Below are 20,817 nucleotides of genomic sequence, written 5' to 3'. Positions count from 1 at the left end.
CTTCAATATCCACATTGTGTACCCATTTTTGTTTTCTGTTTATTAGCACACTTTAGAGCAGTGGTTCTTAAACTTTTTCGTTGTAAGGCCCCTGTGTGTAGAGTTTCTGTGCGTACATTCTTAAACTTAGAATTTTAATTAAACCAACAAAAATGCTGGAACATCAATACCATTGGTTTATGGTCTTATTTTCTGATGTTTGATTGCATCAAATCTATGATAAACGTCTATACTTTCATAAAATGTCACAAAATCTGTGGTCCCCCCAGTTTGAGAACCATTGCGTTAGAGATCTTTTGCCAATATTTATTTTAAAGTCAGTCGAGAGGATTCAAACTAAAATCATGTTCTATGTCACGGCTCACACAAAAAGAAGTGTTTTTAGCATACAGTAGGTACTTAACCAGAATTATCCTTCTATCCAATTCTTTCATGTTTGTTTGCTATTGAGTTGCAGTCTATCCATAGATCTTAACTCAGCGCAAGCTCATTGTCTTAACTGCACCTCACTCAGTCGATGGGCTAGAGCTGAGAGATTCAGGCATTAAAAGACAAACGCTGTTTACAATATCAAAGGTTTAAAGAATTTATATACACAGGCACACGTAATTATAGTTCCCTTTCTGTCGGTCTCTCGACGTTGTGTCGAACCGACAGAATGGGTTTGTCTTGAGAACCTATCATCTTCTGAGTATTTAGAAAAGGCAAATGAAAATTGGCGAATGAAATTTGCATGCCGGGCTCCTCCCCGGATGTCCGGGTATAAGAGGGAAGCCGGCGTGCTCATTCATTCACCTTTTGTTCTTCAGAGCCTACGCATCTGATGAGCTTCTCTACGATCTTGGTGATCATTCTTTCTGCTGGAATCTACGACGTGGACAGCGGACGGTCCCTTCCTGCAGTGATTCTCCCCTGGGCGTCTCGGCAGTTCCGGAGGTGTTCGAGCAAATTTCCTTTTCTGAAAGAGCAAATTTCTCCAGCGTGGCTTGTCCCGCTGTTCTCATGGGTGCAACACACTCATCGAGGAGGGGGACGGACACAATGCCTGCTTCCAGTTCGCTGGGGCAGACTTTGTGGATATGTCCTGCCCGCACTGCGGGCGGTGACGATTCAGACGTTGCGTCACAGGTGGCTGTGTTCCCACGGGACTCAGCCACCACCTCGTTTGCTCCCAGTTCCATGGCGTCAGGACTACAGCCCTGCCGTCCGCTATGGCAAGCAGCGAGGGTGATATGAGGATTACTGTGAGCGATAATCCGCCAGCCACGGGCTCACAGACCGTTCACAGCTCGTCTCGCTCGTCTGACCTTTCCCCAGGAGACGGTCTGCCGTCTTATTCCTCAATCACGTATTCGGACACGATGCGTGATGATGAGATGTCTCTTGCAGCATCGGGGGGTGACGTACTGCCATCCGACTCCGACGATTCCACGGGCTCCCTCCCTCGGGGGGTCGAGCCCAGGAAGAAGCGGACGTCGAAATGTCAGCCATGCTTTCCCGGGCCGCCGTGTGTGTTGGGTTGCAGTGCCCGCACTGCCTTTCCCGGCGCTCGCGGCTGGTTACATGGCGCCTCGGGATTGAGCGCCGGTCGGACAGCACAGCTGCTGTGGCGTATATCATTGGATTCGCTCACGGCAGCTAAACATGACTCGCCCGGCGCCTCCTCCTCTGGAGTCAGCAGGTGATCAGTTCCCTGCGAGCCACACACATCCCAGGCGTCCTGAACCAGACAGCCGATGTGCTCTCTCGTCAGTCAACGCCTCGCGGGGGAGTGGCGACTCCATCCCCGCGCAGCCAGCTCATTTGGGAGAGGTTCGGCCAGGCACAGGTGGTCCTGTTGCCTCCCTGGACTCCACCCATTGTCCGCTTTGGTACTCCCTGTCCGAGGCAACCCTTGGCATGGATGCCCTTGCGCACAGCTGGCCGCGGAAGTACGTTTCCCAACGTACTTCAAAACCTAACTCTAACACGATATAGCTTTATTTCCTTTAAAATAAACCAAATGTGCTCTATAATATCTTTGGATTGGCAGCATAAATCCCCCATTTAGAATAAATACGACTGCAAACACAGCACTGCATTTCTCCGCTGATTGAAAACCTGGGATTGTGATAAAAATTGACATACATTCAGTATACATAATTCATAATGTCAAGCTTTTCAAAGTTTCTAAATGTGGTGGAAAGAGTGGAACTTCAGAGACAAGCCCCGTCCATGAATTGTACTGTCACGAATTAATGGGATAGTTCACACAAAAAAGAAAATTCTGTCATCATTTAATCACCCCCAGATTGTTAAAAACCTGTATACATTTGTTCTGCTAAATACAAAGGAAGATATTTGCAAGAATGTCAGTAACCAAACAGATCTTATCCCCCATTGACTCCCATAGTATTTATATGCTCGGTTACTGACATTCTTGCAAATATCTTCCTTTGTGTTCAGCAGAACAAAGAAATGTATACAGGTTTGGAACAACCTGAGGGTGAGTAAATGATGACAGAATTTTCATTTTTGTGTGAACTATCCCTTTAAGTGTTGTCGGTCAAAACAGGTAAGTTGTATCCCAAATGATTTACTTTAAACTATGCACTCAACCTAGTGCCGTGGTTCTCAACTCTGGTCCACGAGATCCATTTTCCTGCAGAGTTTAGCCCTAACTCTGATAAAACAGCTGAACATGCAAATCAACGTCTCCAGAAGCGTTCAACTTAATGCGGGGCTGCGCAGATTGCGTGGCGTATCTCACTAAAGTACCACGAGACCGATTCAAAAGCACACGGACACATCGGGATTTTCCACCGGTTATCTGTATAACATCTGTATAATGCTTATTGTGAACTTTAACACTACATCTTTCCTCTTCTTTGAACAAAAAGCATGCTAAAAATGTTTGCTTGTTTTTATTCTTAACGAATAACCATAAAAAATAAACAGTACCACTGCAAACCTATACGTTACGGACTGAAGTTACAAAACACCAAAAACGGAATTCTTTAGTTTCGACTTCACTTCCATCCTCTCCCTGTTTAACTATCTGTCGAGGTGCAACTTGCAGCAGGGGCAGAATATTAACAAAAGACTAAAATACTTGGTACTTAATCCTACTTAATGCTTTAATGGTCAGAAAATTCCTTCCTATTTGAAGGAAAATGAATGACAGAAATCGCATGTTAAGTGACAGCCATAGCATAAATATGTGAACAAGAAGTTGAGTGGGTCTGTGTGTGTTTGTGTACAGTATCTTACATGTCCACCCATCCATGTTCCCCGATGATCTCAATGGCTTTTAAATGTTCTCCTGCAGTCAGGTACATGTCTGCTGCTGCTCGAGGATCTTTGCTGTTCTTGGCCCAGTCTGCCTGTTTCTTTATCAACAGCTTAGTGTCCTTAGGGTCTGCTGAGCCCAGGAAGTCCTTCAACACACACAAGCTTGTGTCATTATATTATTATATATAAACCAAACCTTCACATAAACATATCAATATTATTCAAGTTTATAAAATGGTCAGTTCTGGTCCTTGATTCTGATTGGCTGAGCCGAGTTCTAAGCTGTTATAAAATACCCCGATTGATAACTGCTGACCGCATTACATAAACATCACTTTATTTACTTTATTTTATGAAACCTTGCTACGCATATGGAATAACCGTTTTATAAAAGCAATAATCCCCATGAAGCAGTGGGTTACAAGTTTATAACAGCTAAGGGGGTTTTAGGCACTCTGCTTCGCATCGTGTTTTGATTAAGGGTGACTTATTGCATATGAATATTATTGAAAAAAACCTTAATACTTAAAGGAATAGTTCACCGCAAAATGAAAGACATTTTTTGGATGAAATATTTCTTTATACATACCTTGGCATACTCAAACATGCGCAGGTCTGTGTACATGCTAAGTGCACGGCTGTCATGGCCAGATCTCCTGTACAGTTTGGCTGCCTCATGGAACTTGCCCTGGTAGGCATAAACATCTGCGAGGAAGAGTTCGTTATTATTTTCTCCTCTCTTCTTCCTCTCCTGTACAAAACACACAAGAATGGATTACACTTTACAATTGCTTTCTCATACAGTAAATGTTTACTCATTACAATGTCAGGATGAATTCGTTTTTCACCCAAAAATATTTTTTCCATTATTTACTCACAATCATGTTGTTCAAACCCAGTATGGCTTTTTTGATCTTTAAAACCAAAGCACTAACAAACTACAAACTCATGCCTTCAGGACACCTGAAATATTAGTCATGTGGAGTTTATTATAAAAGTTGTGGTTTCCTTGAGAAGAGGATCCCTATTCAGTCCTATTGTAACATCAAAACAGTACATTGGTTCTGAAGATCAAGAAAAGCCATCAAGGGTTTAAATGACTTGAGGGTTCATAATCTAAATTATAATGTAATGTAAAATAATGACAAAAAATATGTAAATAATGACACAATTTTCATTGTTGGGTAAAGTATGCCTGTATTGAATGGGCTGTGCTAGATGTGCCAGATAAGTTACACAGTGTCTACACTACACAATTTTTACCAATTAATCAAATTCTCACAAAGTCCTGATACTTAAAGTTGTTAAATCTGTTAACTTCAGTAAAGGTTCTGGTAAAATACTTTTTAATAGGACTATTGGACCTTTTAGGACTATTGGAGAATTTAAAAGTCTGTTGTTTTACGATATATCATCTAATGGTCTGCTGATTACAATTGCATTATTTTAAATGAAGTTTATTAGGGTTTTAATTACTATTTGACTCTTAACAATTTTTATACAAAATCCTCTAAAGGTGGTAGATTGTTTTCATAGATGGCAACTGATGGGTTGTGGTGCCCGACTGCCGGCTATTATATTTGCCTGCTTAACGGCCTGCTTTCTGTGAACTTCTGTGACCTCAGTTAGATTTTACAAAACAGTACATATATCTGTAACAGCAGTCTGACGTTATAGTTACAATCAGTAACATTGTTTAAAACATTCAGCTGCTGAATGTTAATACCCGACAGTTTTAGACCAATAAAAAAACTATAGATCATTATTAAATCCTTTCTTTTTTCAACCAGAAGAAAGCCTCTCTCTATATCTCTTTTAAAACATTCCTTCGTTGCTTGACATTTGCAAAAAACTATAAACTATCAAATCATAATATTGATTTATAAGCCTGCACCAGATCCACCAAAGCGGTGTACATCCCCAGTCTCCTCAACTGCGGGGCGGACATGCTTTCCTCACATGAACGTGCACCCTCAATAGGTTCAGATGGTCTGGGATTGCTTTGGGAGACCGGAGGTGGATAGACACTCGCTAGTGGTGAGATTTCTTAGAAGAGCGGAGAGGTTGCATCCCCCACGTCCTCCATCACTTCCACCCTGGGACCTTGAGATAGTGTTGAAGGCCCGTTCGAGCCGTTAGCATCCAATAGTATGAAGGAGCTACAGTATCTCTGAAGACCGGACTTCTTCTAGCCATCGCTTCGGCTTAGCGCTGTCATGGACAAGGTTCCTGCAGACGTTCGCCACCAGAGGGCTCCCTCCCCAGAATATTGAACCTCATTCGGACTTAATTTCCCACATGCCTGGTGCTGATTACTCACTCACCTGAACTTCATCTGGAGAGCTATTTTAGTCAGGATCTTTCCTTGACTCTTTGCGAAGTCTTGTTTGGCCCCGTTACATAAGACTACGCCAACGCACGATCCATCAGCTATGGAACAGTTTTCTTCAGAATTATTCGCCCAGGCAAACCAACTCGCCATCCACCAACACCAGCTGACTCATCTAACCACATTAACGGAGAAGCTCGTCAAGACACTTCAAACACTGAGATTAGCGCCAACCAACCTAGTGCCCGTTCAATCGCAGGTGGTTAATCAAACATCATCTCAAGTAATGCCGTCCGTCAACCCTGGTCTGGCTCTACCTGAGAAATTTGACGGAAACACAAGTAAATGTAAGGGATTTTTATTACAGTGCTCTTTATTTATCAACAACCAGCGATGTATTCATCCGACTCTAGTAAGATTTCTCTAGTCTGTTCACTTCTCACGGGCAAGGCTTTAGAATGGGTGACGGCGGTCTGGAGGGATGATGGTACAATCTTTCCTACATTCAAAAACTTCCTGCAGCGGTTCAGAGAGACTTTTGAACATTCTGAAGGAGGCAAGGGTGCGGATGACCGGCTGCTTGAGTTATGCCAGGGAAAGAACACGGCAGCTGAGTATGCTTTAACATTTCGCATGCTGGCAGCTCAAACCGACTGGGTGGAGAGCACATTAAAGCTACTTTTTCGTAAAGGACTTAATCTGGAACTTCAAGCTGAACTAGCCTGTAGAGACGAGGGAAGAACACTCAGTCAGTTCATTGATCTCGCAATACAGATTGACAATCTCATTCGCTCACGTCGTCCGATCCAAGAGACTACATCCAGTACTTTCAACCCTCTTTCTCCACCTCCAGCAGAACCTATGCAGCTTGATTACACTCACCTAACTCCTGAAGAACGAAACCGACGCTTACGTTTGCATCTGTGTCTTTACTGTGGTCAAGAGGGTCATCTGATAGCGACATGTCCAATGAGACCACCTCAACATAAACCATCATCGGTGAGTCTGTGTATTCAATTGCATCATTCTAACTCTTGTATGAAAGTGTCTGTAGTGTTGCCAGTAGAAAGCAGAGAGGTTGTCTCTTCAGCTTTAATTGATTCTGGGGCAGCAGGAAATTTCATATCACAAGAATTTGTTCAACGACATCGACTCCCGTTAACTGTCTGTACTTCTCCTTTGTCAGTGGAGGCGCTAGATGGACGCCCACTCGGAGATGGAAAGATCGCACTTCACCATCGGTTTACAACTGGTAACTGAGACTACGCACACTGAGACTATACAGTTCTACGTCATCACGTCAACTCACAACCACATAATTCTTGGATTACCTTGGTTACGTCAACATAACCTTCTCATCTCATGGAAGGAATGTCGAATCATCCAATGGGATCCAATGTGTTACTCCAAGTGCATCACAACCAACTCGTCACTTCCCATTCAGTCTGCCACAGTAAAGGAGGAATCTACAGCACCACCAGTACTACCTGCAGAATATTCTGATCTCGTTGAGGCCTTCAATAAGTCCAAAGCCTCTGAATTTCCTCCTCGCCGACCAGTAGACTGTGCCATAGAACTAATACCACACGCAACACCTCCCAAGGGTCGAATTTTTCCCCTCTCACAACCAGAATCCGAAGCTATGGAAAGTTACATCAAGGAAGAAATCTCAAAAGGACTTATTCAACCATCTACATCTCCAGCATCCGCTGGTTTCTTCTTCATCAAGAAAAAGGATGGGGGATTGCGGCCGTGTATCGATTACAGAGCCGTCAACGACATTACAGTAAAATTTCGTTACCCTTTACCTCTAGTACCTCCAGCCTTAGAACAACTCCGGCGTGCCAATTTTTTCTTTAAGTTAGACCTCTGAAACGCTTATAATCTCATTCGTATCAAAGAAGGAGATGAGTGGAAGACCGCTTTTTCTACTAGCACGGGACATTATGAATACCTGGTCATGCCCTTCCGTCTAGCTAATGCCCCCTCAGTATTCCAGTCTTTCATTAATGATGTCTTCCGTGATTTGCTCAACCAATTTGTAATTGTGTACATTGACGACATCCTCGTCTTCTCCAACTCATACCAAGAACACATTCAACATGTTCGGAAAGTCTTGCAACGACTCATTGAACATCAATTGTATGCCAAGGTTGAGAAGTGCGAATTTCACCAGACCTCCACATCATTCCTGGGTTATTTAATCAGTCATGAGAGGGTTGCCATGGATGAAAAGAAGGTCAAAGCAGTTCTCGACTGGCCACAACCCACCACTTTAAAGGGATTACAACGGTTCCTGGGGTTTGCAAATTTTTATTGTTGCTTCATCAAAAACTTCAGTGCTGTGGCAGCACCGATAACTTCATTAATCAAGAGAAATTCATCTCACCTCGTATGGTCACCCACAGCTATAGAGGCGTTCTGCTCCCATCTTACATCACCCCGATCCAGAATTACCATTCATTGTGGAGGTGGATCCTTCGAACACAGGCATCGGGGCGATTCTCTCGCAACGCCATGGCTCTCCACCCAAACTTTACCACTGCGCTTACTATTCCCGCAAACTTACTTCTGCTGAACGAAATTATGATGTTGGCAACAGAGAGTTATTGGCTATGAAATCAGCCATGGAGGAGTTGCGCCACTGGCTGGAGGGAGGGAAACATCCATTCACAGTTCTAACAGACCATAAGAATCTAGAATATTTATGCTCTGCCAAGAGATTGAACCCCAGACAGGCAAGGTGGGCACTCTTCTTCACTTGCTTTGAATTCACCGTCACCTATCGCCCAGGGACTAAGAATACTAAAGCTGATGCCCTGTCACGCCAACACGACTGTCACACTTCTGACATATGTAATGCTAATCTTCTTCCTGAATCAATAATCGTGGCCCCGATTCAATGGGATATTATGACCGAGCTGGCACAGGCCAATGCAAAGGAACCCACCCCCCCTGAGTGCCCTCATGACAGGACCTTCGTACCTCTGGACCTATGTAAAAGGGTAATTCAACATGTACATTCTTCTCTCAGCTCTGGTCATCCTGGGATTACTGCCACCTACCAACTCCTTCAGAACAGCTTCTGGTGGTCCACCATGCGTGCTGATACCATAACATTTATTCACGAATGCATCACCTGTAACACAAACAAGTCGTCCAAACAACTACCAGCCGGTTTACAGCAACCACTGCCCACTCCTCGCCGTCCTTGGTCCCATATTGCCATTGACTTCATTACTGACCTTCCTAAATCCAACGGGAAAAACACTATACTCACTGTTATTGATCGCTTCTCCAAAGCCTGCCGTCTCATTCCCCTCCCCAAACTGCCTTCTGCACTGGAAACAGCAGAAGTTATTTGTAATTCGGTCTTTCGTTGTTATGGTCTCCCTGAAGACATTGTGTCAGATCGTGGCCCCCAGTTCACATCCAGAGTATGTTCCAGCTTCTTCCAACAACTTAATTTCAATGTCAGTCTCACCTCAGGTTACCACCCTCAATCTAATGGACAGACTGAACGTCTTAATCAGGAGATCACCCGTTTCCTCAGATTGTTTTGTCAACAGAATCAGATGGACTGGAGTCGTTACCTTATGTGGGTAGACTATGCACAGAATTCACTTCAGAAACCCTCTACAGGACTGACGCCATTCCAATGTATACTGGGTTTTCAACCTCCATTTTTCCCGTGGTCTGGGGATCCCACTGAGTTACCTGCTGTCAATAGCTGGCTCCAGAGAAGTGAGGAGATCTGGGATCAAGCTCATACGCACCTTCTACGCGCTGTCAGGAGACAGCAGATCGTCATCGCCGTCCCAATCCAGTATATACTCCAGGTCAATGGGTCTGGCTCTCCACTAGAGATCTTCGTCTCAGGTTGCCATGCAAGAAACTCAGTCCCAGGTATGTGGGTCCTTTCAAAATTATCAGACAAATTACACCAGTTTCTTTTCGTCTTGAATTGCCTTCTAATTATCGTATCTCTCCCACGTTTCATGTCTCATTCCTGAAACCCGCTGATGGTCCGAGAGTGGGAGAGGATGAGCAGACCAGTGTTCGGGGTCCCTCACCCATCCTGGTGGACGGCGAGGAGGCGTATCAGGTCCACGACCTACTGGATTCCAGGCGCCGGGGAAGAATCCTCCAATATCTGGTGGATTGGGAGGGGTATGGTGAGGGGTATGGTCCGGAGGAGCGTTCCTGGGTTAATGCGGAAGATAACCTTGACCCCACTCTCATTGCGGAGTTTCACAGAGCGCATCCGGAGAGACCGGCACCCCGACCACGTGGAAGACCCCGGCGTCGTTTGCCTCCTTGCGTCAGGAGCCACTCACAGGGGGGCTCTGTCAAAGACAAGGTTCCTGCAGACTCTCCCGTTCGCCACCAGAGGGCTCCCTCCCCAGAATATTGAACCTCATTCGGACTCAATTTCCCACATGCCTGGTGCTGATTACTCACTCACCTGAACTTCATCTGGAGAGCTATTTTAGTCAGGCTCTTTCCTTGACTCTTTGCGAAGTCTTGTTAGGCCCTGGTTAACATTTCTGAGCGTTATTTCCTGTTACCTGCCTTCCCATGAATTTCCCTTGGATTGTTTATACCTTTCGTGATTGTTTGCTGCCTGTCCCTGGACTTTTCTCTCTGGTTACTGGCTATTACGATTGTTTGCCGCCTGCCTCGACTTACGCCTGTTACTGGATTTAGATTGCCCGCTGCCTGCCCCGACCTACGCCTGTTATTGAATTACAAACTGTCTTTCCTTTGATGTTGTGTTTGCTGGTGATTGACTCTGCTTGTATTACTCTGCTCTTAATAAAGCTGCACATGGAACCTCAATCTACGAGTGCTTCGTTACAAGCGCATAGGAGATTTGCAGGCGTCTCTTTGTCTGCTTTGTCACCTGAGTCATCAACCTCGTGCAACAGGGCACTTAGAGTTCTGTGTGCCCTGTTAGGGCCTTGAGGATTTACATTGACTGCTCGGCCAGTTTTCTGCAATCTAACTAGTTCTTTGTGTGCTATGGTGGTTCTGCGAAAGGTCGGGCTGTCAAAACAGAGACCTTTCTACTGGATCGCTGATGCTATCACTGCTGCTTATGCAAGCCAAGACTTGGAATGCCCTTTTCGCATTAGGGCTCACTCGACTAGAGCTATTGCCTCTTCGGGGGCATGGTCTAGAGGCATGTCTATTCCGGATTTATGCTTTACAGCTGGCTGGTGTTCCCAGAATACCTTCGCCAGGTTCTACACATTGGACATACTGTGTTTGATGTCTCAAGCACTCTCTGTAAGTAATTTATCCTTTTACTTCCTCTTATACTAGCTGTTTGTTGCTGCTTAACACGGTTTTTACTCTGTGCAGCTCACTGTTGTTGTGCCTGCCCTGTATTCAGCGCAGCTTATGATTCATTCATGAAAAATATTCAAGTTCTGTATAACTGAGTTGGAGACGTTGATCGGCTGAGCTCCACCTGTTAGCTGGAGTCTCGCCTGGGGAGCGTTACTATTGTTTGTGGGGTTTGTGTGTTCACTGCAATGCTTCGCAATGTGAGTGATAGCTCAAAAGAGAGCGTCTCTGGTTACTGGCTTTCCTGTAGCTCAGTGGTTAGAGCATGGCGCTATCAATGGAAACGAGACATTGCGAATATCGCCATGTTTGATGCTCGATAAGCAGGGCATCGTTCAGATTCTGAGGTAATTGTCACGTGCATGGCATTTTATACTGCCTCTCAGGTTAGTCAGTATTTGCATGCCATTTACAACCTCTACCAGCCAAGCATCAAATGAACACAATACTGATCATTGCCTACATTATACAATTATTAAGGAAAGAAGTTATTGTTAATTTACCTTAATAACGTATTTAATGTATTTTTAAATGCTGTTAAAAATCACAGTGAATGAGAATGAAGAATGAGATAAAGACAGTCAAAGCAGCCGTATATTAGCACACTGGACCCTGATGGACATAAAAGTTTTATACAGTACACATCTTACTTCAATGCTGTTTATAAGCTCCAGATAGCGCAGGTCTCGAACCCTGATGAATGCCTGTACACAGAGAGACAGATATATAGTCTGATATTTGGATTTTAATGAGCTTAAAAAATATATGTGAATATCTTGCTTTTTTTGCTGTGTTGAAATCAAGTCCCTCCAGAGCCTCTGTTGCCAGATCTCTCCAATCATTATCTGTAACACCTAGACAAGCGATCTGATATGCTTCCTGAAACATGCCACGTTCGAGATACTGATACATGGGAGCAGACTGCAGAGAACAAGCATAAAGACAATGAGTTCAGACAAAAATATACATCAAAAAAGAAATACTATACTAATGTATAATAATACATAATAATTTAGTTATATATTAATTTAAAAATTTTCCCTAACATGCACAGTAAACTAACAAAAACAATGGGATTAACATAAACTAACATCAAAAAAGATTAATAAATGCTAAAAACTATATTATATATTTGTAATGTGATATTAATCAGAACTCTAACTGTACCTGTGGTACTTCGACAGCAGCCATAGAGTACACGTGCAGGCAAAAGATCTTGGAGCCGTTGTAGCCCACTACAAAGCCATGGAGTTTCTGCTGGTGCACAGGAAAGTTACTGGCTTTGATGTTCAGATATCCACTGCCAGAGAAACACAGCATGTCTTCACACTGTGTGTTCCATGCCACGCTGTTTGCATTGGGTTCCTACAAAAACAACATGCACAAAAACGCTAAGGCATGAGATGAAGGAGTATGGTTGCATTTGAGATGAACATAATCTGACCACAGGATTCATCTTGAAGAATAAAAGCCTCAGCAAAAAGCAGAAAAATGAGATAAGACCTGGAAGAGCAGCTCTTTTGTGTGGATGTCATACACAAGGCATGTGTTGTGTTCGTCCACAACTGCTAACTTGCTGCGTGATGTGCTCATGTCCAGACAGCGCACCGATGTGTTTTGCTTCAGCAGTGTAATGGCGAACAGATTATCCACAAAAATCTTCAGAATCTACATTCAGAATAAACATTTTACACATTTGCGAATTTGTGTTGATTATTGTTACAATAGAAATAAAACTGGAATTATTTATAATTCATGCATAAACACATATGCAAGCATAAAAAAATAATCGGAAAATGTTCAACAATGTAATGACAGGCTCTGATGTAATAACATACAGCTCCATTTTTCAGTCCAACCAGAAGCCCCTCTCTTCCAACTGGGCCACCGATCACTTTGATGTAGCGAATGAGAGACTCCATTAACCACTCTTTCTCTTTGACAGCCGTGAAGGACAAACATTGCAGTCTCTTTTCCTGCACGCATATATACAGAACAGAGATTATTTTTACTGAACTCATTAATGACTTTTTATTAATTAATCTCATTTTAAAATAAAGTAGTACAATAATGTAAAATAAAAGATCTCAAAATCCATTTAATTTAAAGGCTTATGCTTGAATGTTAATTTTTTATAAATGGTGCCTCAATATGAGAATATAAAACATGAGTGGGAATGTGCGGGATGATGGGAGTTATCATCTTCATCTCTATTGCAGATGGAAATTAATATGATGGGATTCACAAATCATGTTCATGGAAGATAAAAAATATAGTTTTATAACTGCTACATCTGATCGCATGACTTTATTTTATTTTAATGAATTAGCCGTAACAAACATAATGTTTAATGCTAAATGATTACTCGTATATTCATTTATTTGTTGAATTAAAATAGTGGGGAAACGGCACAGTTTTACGCGTTTAAAACAATTATAATACATTAACATTTATTCATTTGGCAGACGCTTTTATCCAATAATTAAAAGTACACTGGACCTAAAGCATTACCAAAAATGCTTATTTACTATTATGTATATCACATACTGTATTTAATTGCTGTTACATGGTTTACTTAAGACCATACTGACCGATTGAAATCAAAATGATTTTTTCCCCTTTTATTAAAAAATATGTTAGCCTTAAGGACATCAATAAACTGAAACATTTTTAGAAGATATAATCGTTCAATTTTATGACATCACACTACACTTCAGCCAATCAAATGCTCTTTAGAATCCAAAGAGTCAGAGCCAGACCACAAGGCATTAGTTGAATACTCTACAGGGATGTTTGAGTGTGCATGTCGTCACTGCCGCACAACTCTATTCAACATCTATTCACTTTGAGGCAGGATAGGCAAGTACAGCCCATGACACTACATTCACTCATTCAGTGTGCACTGTGCTTACTGGAACTGACATCATCAAGCAACCATTGATCTGATAAGCACGCTTGCTATAACAACAACCGAGTGGCGTGCAAGGCGACGCAAATAATACTTCCACATTTTCTTCATGAAAAAAGCAGAAACAGGCCACACAATGATGCCAAAGAAAAGCCACGCAATGAGGAGGGTCAAGTCACTGTTTACTTTTTTTTATATTTAGGATAACGTACATTTTTAAATATCTATAAAATCTTACATACAGTATCATGCATTTGAAGCGTTGAATTATGTAATGTGTAGGTAGGTACTATTTCTTTACTATTATGAAAGAATATATCAGTTGTTTGGATTAAATGCGTTTCTGTTTAGAAAAAATGTATTTACAAATAAAAGTTGCTCTGGGACATCTGTCTATTTGAATGCATGGCAAACTGCTTTTGATTAAAGAATTCAATCTCAAATGAATGTTACTGGCAGCTGATGGGCGTAGTATAGCAGTTAAGAGGCATTTTGCCCTACTTTTCTAGACAAAACACTTTTTGTGTCTGTGTATTGGGGTTGTTGAGCTTGAATGGACCACTTCAGAGGTCACATCACAGTGTGTCAAAAGAGCCTAGTCAAACCCTGACCATGAAATACTCTCTACTCTACAGTTCTGTTTATTTGATCATTCTTACACTGCATGACTAGACATCTCTCTCAGGCTGAGGTTAAAGAGATCATCACAGAGAATATGTAGCTCTGTTGAAGAATTGTTTGATTCATCAATGACTGCAAGCCGTCTATTCCCAAAAGGCACCCCCCACAACATTATGCTGTATTCCTTTCATTATTTTTTCTTCAAGCATATAACGCATAACGGAAGCAAGACATTATCCTTAATAGCGTTGTCAATATGGATATTTCTCTTAAACAAATGCATCGATTCGCATCAGAAGACCTTTGTTCAGACCACGGAGCCAGGTCGAGCAGTTCTTTGATCAATGGATGCACTTTTCTACCGCAAAGGATACATGGTACTATAACTCCGACTGCATTATTCTTCAAGAAGAAAGTCATATTCAGTCAGGATGCCTTGGGGCGAGTAAAACATGGGGAAATTTTGTTTCTTGGCTGAAATATACAAGCATTTGAACAGGTATATCTAATAAAGTGGCTGCTGAGTGTATATCTATAATCAGCATTTAAAGTTGAGTTAAACTAATTAAAATAAAATAACAATGAAAAGTCAAATGTATTTGGAAAAGGTGTGTCTTGTAAGGTGGTGAGAAAATGGAGTGAGAAGAACCACCCACTGGTCCAATGGCGGAGTCCAGTTCATTATTCATTGTGGTGTGATTTCTAAGATGGGGATGTGAACTCTGTGGGAAGTTCATTGTATTGGATAAGGCCCTGTGTTTCTCCGGATGTGTTACCTTTTGGTATGGACACCTTGCACAAGCCTTACTCTCTTAGGTTTTTGAAGGTTGTACCTGACATAGTATGATGTGCTGGGAGCAGACGACAAGTAGGTTGCACTCAAATCGCCTGCAGATTTTCTCTTTGACACGGTAGTGCATGTCAGAGGAGTCATCAGAGCAGAGTTCATAGATGAGAATCTTCTCCGGTAGCTGGATAGCAAGCCTGCCGCGGTAGATGGCAATCTTCTTCACAAGCTCACGGCACTTGATTCGCACTATTAAAGGAACGTTTGACAAAAAAAAAGAAAGAAAATACTGTTACAGTGAGTTGGCAACAGCTACTGCCATTGACATGAATAGCAATCTCTATTCAGAGAAGCATTTATGAATATATGACATGAACAGTTTTTGAGTATGTAATACTACAACTTCTAGAGTTTTAGATGAGATATAACCTTTCTGCTCAGTGATGAGGTGCTGTACGATGACATCAGTCATACTGTCCCTGTAGGCATAGCGGTCCTTATATAAGCCATGAACTGTGCTGAAGATAAGCTGAAAAAATGCTATTGTGCCATCCTGACATCCTAAAACCTGTCCAGTGAAGAAACACAAAAGGAAAAAGACTCTCAAGACCTTTCAGAAAGAGCTATGCTGATGTACTACATCTACTTATAACTCACAAGCTGTGTCTGACATATATCTAGTGCACTATTTGAGGGGACATCCATTTTTAGTGGTGTCCAAATTCATACTGGAAATTATGGAGTGCACTCTCTTCGTGCTGAATGAATTTTGCCGTCTTGGCAAAAGATGGTGCCTGCTGCACTTCTACTCAACTCAACTCAACTTTATTTATATGGCGCTTTTTACAATTTTCATTGTTACTTCTGGTGCACTGAGTGTCTGAATGCGCCCACTCGGTTTTACTCGCTCCTTCAAAAAAGGTTATACAATGCTGAAACATCAATTCTTTTGGGTGGTGTGCCTACTTTTCTGATGTTTTATTGCATAAAATGTTTGCTAAACTTCTATATTCCATAAAGCACTCAGTTTTACTCGCTCCTTCAAGTGGACTATATTAGTGAACTATACTAGTGAACTATATTAGTGAATAATAGTGAATGAGGGTATACGGGAAGATTTCAGACACAGCCAGAGTCTCTTACATCTCATTTTCTGATTAGACATGTGCTGTAAGATTTGACACCTTCAGTCTGTCTTACTATTAATAAGCATTTCTAAATAGAGAGATGTGGCAACCAGAAAGGCTTGAATATTCATTTAATTAAAACGCTATAGCGTGAATCGCATAAAAACTGTCAATACTGTCAATGTCCAGATTATATTACCCTTACAAAACTGTGGCTTGCAGTCAACAATATTATTTACAATAAAACAATAAAGAGGGTGGGAGCCATTAACTGTCAAATGTCAACAAAGAAAGATTTTTACATTTGTATTTACTTTATTTTTTACATAACAGGCCTGTTTTTGTGAGATTCACCCAATTTCTCTTCATCAATTGTACGACAAACAAATCTCGAACCACATAATTGGACTCTGGCTTCACACGGCACGTCCAGACCCAGGAGTTCTTTTCACCGATGGTGCCGAGCCGAACACCATCTTTAGTGTAGAGCGAGGCCTGTTTATCTGAGCCGCCCATCACAATGTATTCACCCCTTGAGAAGAAACTCACGCAGCATGGGTCAAAGTTCAAATGCCGGTCCTTCCCTATCTGAAAAGACAAAAATAACAATTTAATCACTCGTCATCATACTTGTTTTGTAGGTAACCCATCATATTCTGCCAACGGAACATATGTGCTTACAAACTTCTTTCGTTACTTTTATAGTTGTACATATATATAGTGTATACGATTTTATCAAAATCATAAACAAAGCAAAGTGAATCTAATATAAACAGCCAAAATAGGTAAATTAAATTGAAAATTAAAAACTACAATGCCTATTTTTTATGAAATATTGCAGTGTTTATTGTAAATAGTTTATCAATGTAGGTCATTTTCTTTTTAAAATTTGTGTGCCCTCATGATCTTTGTTAAATCTGAAAATGCACTTCCTTCCTGTAATGACTATCCATCTTAAATGACGTATGTTAGACGGCTTGGGCGGAGCATCCGTCAACTCCTCACCTTCAACTGTCAGTCTGCTGCCAGTTTCATTTCAAAATGCAAGGGCTTTTTTATACATCCAATCAAATCCCAGAGAAAGACGAAAGTCACTCCCACTATTTTTCTCAATAGAAATTCCATTTCACTCGGAAATGCATCAAAATACGGAAGTGAAAATGATCACTACTTCCGGTTCACGGGGACTTCTTTAGTTTTAGTTATCTTTCTTGATTTGGTAACATGGAAATACAAAACCACAAGAAACACTTAAAATTCAACCAGCTTTCAAAAAAAATCTCTTACCAGCACCACAAACACAACCAAAATGACGAAGTATCTTGAAATTCATAACCCCTTGACTGCTTTTCAAGTTATTTTGTATACACAGCCCCATGTTTTCTGTAACTGTGTAAAGTTCAATCATTATACAGTATGAACCAGAGCATATTTCACAGAAAGCCGGAAAGTCCCAGACACATGAAAGGCCTGCGAATCATGTTCATCTGCACAATCATGTAAAAAACGCCTTGGTTACGGATGTAACCTAGGTTCCCTGATGGAGGGAACGAGACGTTGTGTCGAACCGACAGAATGGGGTTTGTCTTGAGAACCTATCATCTTGAGTATTTAGAAAAGGCCAATGAAAATTGGCGAATGAAATTTGCATGCCAGACTCCCCCCCAGATGTTATTGTGTAATTTCTGGACACATATAGATGTTTTTACATGTATTGAGCACTGTTTTTCACCACAGTTATAAATGCACTTGATAAAATACCTAGAAAGTATTGAGAAGTATTCATAGGAACATTAGTACATAGATGGGTTGATCTGAAATCATAGTCAATAAGAATAATTACATATAAGTAGGTTTATGATGATAATTTGATTATTTGAAGATGAATTGATGATTTAATGACACAATCTGTACCTGTAACCAATGATTGTTCATATAAATGCACTTAATGTCACTTTAAGCATGTTTAAAGCACATTTGAGCACAATGTAACAAGGTAAAATCCAGTGATGTTTTTAGAGGCCTAGAGTTTGAAGCCTGGTGTGCTCTCTCTGAAACCTGGGGATTTTCCACTGTTTAAAAGTAACCATGATTACGCACGGACGCCACGCCGTCTCGTATGGAGACCATGGCTTGTTTGGTGGTCTCGTGTAGTAACCATTGTATGCAAATTATTTTAAAAATGATGTAATAACCAGCGTACCACCATTAGATACGTACCTTGTTACCTGGGACTTATTGGTGGCAGGCAATTAACAATTGGTTAATAAAAATAAGAGATAACAGGAAAATACCTGATTGGTTTCAGAAGAGACCACCTTTCAGAAATTTTACTATAACTATAGACTGGAAAACACTTGGTTTTTAGATGACTTGGAACATCTCACTTTGTTTGGCTCGAGCAAATAAAGTTAACTCCTTGACACCCGGACCTTCTTTGTCTGAGAGATTTTTTGAACTACAAGACTGAAATTTTTCCACAACATATTTTGGTGCCGTGACCCGGATTGGAAAGAGACGGAAGACATCAGGAGGCTGCCTAGGACGGAGCATCCGGCTTGCTGCACAGATCAAGAGCAGGTGAGCATATTTTTGCTTTATAATTAAATTGTTAAAAAGTATTATCTGTGCAGTTTGCCGGAGGTGAGTTTTGGTTAGCACTGATGTCTATAAAGAGTCTCTCCTAAAAAGAAACCAAAATTAATTTACAAAAATTGCAGGAGGGTCCCGGGTCTCAGGGTAAAGAATGAATGTGAATGAATGAATGATAACGTTATAGAGTTTAGATATTTATTTAAGAAGAAGTGCACTGCCTGCTTGGAGAAGGCACCTGCCTGTTATTGGAGAAGGCAGTTAAGTTATTGAATAGCCTGCTTGGAGAAGGCTGATATTGAAGATATTGATTATTGAGTCGCCTGCTAAGAGAAGGCCTGCCTGCTTGGAGAGGGCACCTGCCTGTTATTGGAGAAGGCAGTTAAATTATTGAGTGACCTGCTTGGAGAGGGCACCTGTCTGTTTTGAGAAGGCAGTTTATTTATTGTCCAAATTGAAGGGACATGTATTTGTCACGCAGAAGAGCTGCGTGTGAGTAAAATTAGATATCTGTTCTTTCTGTGTCTCTGTAGTGTTCTGTGTAAAACTTGAGAGTGTAAGGGAGGGAATTGTTGGCCACTTTCCCGGAAAGCGTGTGTGAGTGTTTGACCAGGCTTGAAGAGGCACAGGGGAACAATGAGAGATTTTTTTGGTAGCAAGCACAAGTTGCGTATCCTCTGAAAATGATATTTTCATCTAGAGAAAGTGAGTTTTAAAACTGATATGAGAATGTTTTTTTTTTTGAGTGTTTTTGCATTGAATAAAAGATTGCATTATGGAAAATATTCAAGAGACTGATATTGCATGTTGAAACATTGTGACCACAGTAAAAAAAGAAAAAAAGAAAAAGGGTGTATATGGGACGACCAGGACATTGTCTTGCTAGAGCCCGCATAGGAAACGCCCAGAAAAAGATGGTGATATATTAGGGACGATCACGGCTGAAAGGCTGTGTGAGAGCCAACATAGGAACAAATCACCCATGGTCACAATACGATGCATGTACTTTTAAGTCAACGCATACTGGAATTTTTTTTCTCTAGGGCATATTGGCTTGAAGAGGATACATAGCTGATTTTTCTATTAAACAGAAGAGTAGTTTTAAGTTCATTTTTAAACTTCATTTTTTAAACTTCTTTAGTGATTCTAACTATAGATCATTATTTAGTTTATTGTTTTAAGGCTTGATTCTTAGCATTAGTTTTATAAGATTAATTACTCTAGCCTCATGCTTTGAGACCTCCCCCTTCCAAGGACAACCCTATTTTTGCTGTTTTATTTTTTAGATCATCTCAGTATGTTGAATTTTAAATAGTGAAAGTTCTGAGATTTTTATTTTATTTTATTTTAATATGTATTGGATCAGTGATTTTAACTTTGAAGTTTTTAAAAGACTTTTATTTTATTTTTATTATTTCAGTCACATGAGTTATTGAAGTTTTTGAAAATTTTATTTTATTATTTCGGTATATTGAAGCTTATTGACCCTTCAAGTTTGAAGTCAAGACCCTGTTTAGTTGATTATTTAATTATTATTTTACATGTGGAAATGTTGACTTACAGCCTTTATTTTTATGGTTTCAGTTTATTGAGCTATTGATTTTTAACTATGATATTGTGATTCTGATGTGGCTCTGGTTCCTCGCCACAGCAGAGCAGTGCAGTGTTGGCTTGCTCACCGGGAGACTGCATTTATTTATTTATTTATTTATTCATTTATTTATTAGATATTATTTATTATAATGATCTTGCTTGGTCTATAAACACCATGCACTGTGCTGTGTTTTACCTTTCTGTGTTTTTCTTATTTGCTCCTGTAAAGCTGCTTTGGAAC

General features: G+C 40.9%; 1 protein-coding gene across 1 annotated transcript in view; it reads right to left on the bottom strand.

Annotated features, from left to right (window-relative positions):
• ift122 (intraflagellar transport 122 homolog (Chlamydomonas)) overlaps positions 1 to 20,817 on the bottom strand; it is a 100,565-nt gene that overhangs the window by 37,068 nt on the left and 42,680 nt on the right. The window contains exons 11-20 of the mRNA XM_057357004.1: positions 16,788 to 16,979; positions 15,694 to 15,832; positions 15,311 to 15,513; positions 12,787 to 12,924; positions 12,452 to 12,616; positions 12,116 to 12,313; positions 11,729 to 11,869; positions 11,599 to 11,652; positions 3,860 to 4,021; positions 3,250 to 3,416 (exon numbers count right to left, since the gene is read on the bottom strand). Of these exons, the coding sequence (XP_057212987.1) occupies positions 3,250 to 3,416; positions 3,860 to 4,021; positions 11,599 to 11,652; positions 11,729 to 11,869; positions 12,116 to 12,313; positions 12,452 to 12,616; positions 12,787 to 12,924; positions 15,311 to 15,513; positions 15,694 to 15,832; positions 16,788 to 16,979 (1,559 nt within the window). The remainder of the gene's footprint in view (positions 1 to 3,249; positions 3,417 to 3,859; positions 4,022 to 11,598; positions 11,653 to 11,728; positions 11,870 to 12,115; positions 12,314 to 12,451; positions 12,617 to 12,786; positions 12,925 to 15,310; positions 15,514 to 15,693; positions 15,833 to 16,787; positions 16,980 to 20,817) is intronic.

The sequence above is a fragment of the Triplophysa rosa genome, linkage group LG17 (genome assembly GCF_024868665.1).
Source record: "Triplophysa rosa linkage group LG17, Trosa_1v2, whole genome shotgun sequence".
NCBI classification, from domain to species: domain Eukaryota; kingdom Metazoa; phylum Chordata; class Actinopteri; order Cypriniformes; family Nemacheilidae; genus Triplophysa; species Triplophysa rosa.
The sequence above is the reverse complement of the archived record's forward strand: the minus strand, read 5'-3'. Positions and strand labels throughout refer to the sequence as shown.